This window comes from Notothenia coriiceps, unplaced genomic scaffold (assembly GCF_000735185.1).
Source record: "Notothenia coriiceps isolate Sejong01 unplaced genomic scaffold, NC01 NC01_scaffold00010034, whole genome shotgun sequence".
In the NCBI taxonomy this organism is placed as follows: Eukaryota; Metazoa; Chordata; class Actinopteri; order Perciformes; family Nototheniidae; genus Notothenia; species Notothenia coriiceps.
The window spans coordinates 99,707-102,845 of record NW_011342735.1 but is presented as its reverse complement, the minus strand read 5'-3'; the positions used below and the strand labels follow the sequence as shown (position 1 = coordinate 102,845).

General features: G+C 39.7%; 1 protein-coding gene across 1 annotated transcript in view; it reads right to left on the bottom strand.

Moving 5' to 3' along the window:
• Window positions 1-1,617: 1,617 nt before the first annotated feature.
• Window positions 1,618-3,139, bottom strand: part of LOC104945793 (erlin-2-like) — a gene marked incomplete at its 3' end in the record, with an annotated part of 4,542 nt that continues 3,020 nt past the window's right edge. The window contains exon 4 of the mRNA XM_010771509.1: window positions 1,618-1,691. Within this exon, the coding sequence (XP_010769811.1) occupies window positions 1,618-1,691 (74 nt within the window). The remainder of the gene's footprint in view (window positions 1,692-3,139) is intronic.

Genomic DNA, 3,139 nt, shown 5'->3' with positions numbered 1-3,139 from the left:
AAGGCTAAGGTTAAGGGTTAGGGTTAGGCATGTGTTGGTTATGGTTAAGGTTAGGATAAGTCTCCAGGAAATGCATGTAAGTCAATGTAATGTCCCCCGAAGTGATGTATACATGGGGGGTGTGTGTGTGTGTGTGTGTGTGTGTGTGTGTGTGTGTGTGTGTGTGTGTGTGTGTGTGTGTGTGTGTGTGTGTGTGTGTGTGTGTGTGTGTGTGTGTGTGTTCAGACCCCTAGATCTGTAGGCCTCTGTGACAAATTAGATAGTAGCAGTAAGTAGCAATCTTTTTGTCCCTTTTGTAAATATTCGGTTTTGTAAACATTTTTATAAGTATCAAGCCAGAAGTGTTAGTAAGAAGACCTTTTGTTTGAACCCCGATTTCTCCTGTTTTGGGGTAGGAGCCCGGTAAGAAGCCTGTCTTCTGTTTGATTTGTTTGATTTTGTTAGGTAAGTTTAGGGTCCTTTTTGAACAGAAGTTGTTGTTTGTTGTGTTGGCTATGTCTCACGTGCGAATAATTAATTAAACTGCTTATGGTAATTTTCTTTGTCCCTGACCTTTTCATGGGAGTGGGAAGATGGGGAGGGCGCATTTTAGTGCTATGCCTAGGTTCCCCTAGACAAAGGTGGCTCTATAAAGAAGGCTATTCATTTTGGTAGATGGCTGTTTTCCCCCACTTTCCTTAAAAACACCATGTCAGATCACATGTGTTACAAGCACCATAAGCAAACCTTTGAGCTTATATGTTCATTCATCAATGTATTAGTGCTGATGTGCAGCATCTTTCAAGATAAACAGCGTACCTCCAGCGTTATCTCTCACCAATTCCAACTAAGGCCCCAGCGGGGACCTTGCTCCCTGCGTGTGCCTGTCTGTGTATTTGCATGTCCCGATTAAGCGAGCCTCCCCCCAATTTTTCTTTTTCTTTTGTGTCTATATCTACGCCGGGATCCGGAGTCAAGGCTGATCCTCTTGCTGTGGTCCTGTGCCCTGGATCCTCTATCCTGTGTTCTGGATTAAGTCGTGGTCCTGCCTGGGTCTCGTCATGCTGCTTCCCTGATGGCTTCCACAGGATTGTTGACATCCTCGTAGATTCATCTTCTTATTATAGACACATGCATTTCCTAACATTCGGTCAACCTACGCTGTAAAATGTATTATCTCTTCGATTTACACACGGCATCTATTGCATGTCTGTCTGTCCTGGGAGAGGGATCCCTCCTCTGTTGCTCTCCCTGAGGTTTCTCCCAAGTTCCCTTTTAAACTGTGGGTTTTCTCCAGAAATTTTTCCTTGTACGATGTGAGGGTCTAAGGTCAGAGGGTGTTGTTTTCTCATACTGATATTCTGCACAAACTTAGCTGTTGTATTTGCTTTAAAGTGTCCTTACTGTAAGGTAATTATTAGTATTATATGTACAGCACTTTGGCTCGACCAAAAACTGTTTTAAAAATGTGCTATATAAATAAAACTTGATTTGATTTGATAAAGTCACATTAATCAGTTTTGCAGAGGAATGAGAAACATGCCACCAATGTCCAAAACGTATCCGGGCTAGCTAGACATGAGACACTTGTACAAAAAGTACGTGAATTGACAGCAGCTTTTGTGGGTTTCAGTGTACCTGAATGATGAGTCCAGGGGCCATGGATGTTAGATCCTCCTGTAGAGTCAGCTTCAAGTTTTCATCGATTTGGTCTGTGGGGGGAAAGTACGAGAGACACAAGGCATGTAGGTGAGCTGGTGAGAATACAAATAAAGATATCCTAGTCCCATTGGTTTAGTTTGATTTGAATGTCTCTACAGATGTCAGATTTGAGTCTAAGTCAAAAAATCACATCTAAAACGGTATGTTTCAAGTTATCTGACAAAGAGAGTACGAAGACATTTCATTTCAGACTTCAAATGAAAACACTTGTTGAGAAAAATCAGAGAATATTATAGTCAATGTATATCTGCCACAGCAGTTATAAACATCAATGTTAGTCAACTAGGCCAGTTAAAGAATATTTAAAATGTCAATATATATTTGAATAAGAAAACAAATAGAAAGACAGTGGAATGTGAAAATCAACATTGGATTGTAAATTAAGTCAGACTAGTATTTATTTCCACCTGTTAACCTTAAAGTGTTCATTTTGAAGAAAATGTAGTTTTACTGTCTTAAGTGTCGTCTCATGTGATGCAAGTACAAGAAGAACATAATTGAATGTGATGAAGTACAATATGGTTATTTTAAACCATGTATTAATCAAATTCAAGAACTTTGCATGGTATCTGAAAGACAAAACTACTGCTGACCAACTATCAGTGTTTGAACTTCTTCCCTGTCTCTGTCTATACCTGTGTACTCTCATGTTCCGATTAACCCAGCTTCCCCAAATTTCTTTCTTTTTGGTGTCTATATACGCCGGGATCCGGAGTCATGGATGATCCTGCGGTCCTGTGTCATGGATTGCGAGTCCTGGATCTTGAGCCGTGGCTGTGGTCCTGGATCATAAGTCCTGGATGGATATACTCGTGGATTCATCTTCCTATTATACACACATGCATTTCCAAACATTTGGACTACCTATTTTGCAAATGTATTATCTTTTCAATTTACACACGGCATCTATTGCACGTCTGTCCGTCCTGGGAGAGGGATCCCTCCTCTGTTGCTCTCCCTGAGGTTTCTCCCATTTTTCCCTTTAAACTGTGGGTTTTCTCTGGAAGTTTTTCCTTGTACGATGTGAGGGTCTAAGGACAGAGGGTGTCGTATTGTCATACTGATATTCTGTACAAACTGTGAAGTCCACTGAGACAAATGTAACATTTGTGATATTGGGCTATATAAATAAACATTGATTGATTGATTGATTGAACATATTGTAAATAAGTCAGTAAAGTTAATCAGTTGCCAAGTGTTGGAGTTTCTTTGTCTCTCAGAGTGTTTTACAACAGCTCTGTTCATTTAAAAGGGTGTGTACATAGTTTTTGATCTAGTGACAAACTTAATGTTGCACTTCTGATAATTTAAATGTGGTTTCACCTGTGATGTACTGTATACTGCACTTCCTATAGTTAGTGTTTAGTCCCTTTCTGTTTTACAACATGTTTGTTCTTTGTTCATTTAAATACTTTAAAATAGGTGTGTACATAGTTTT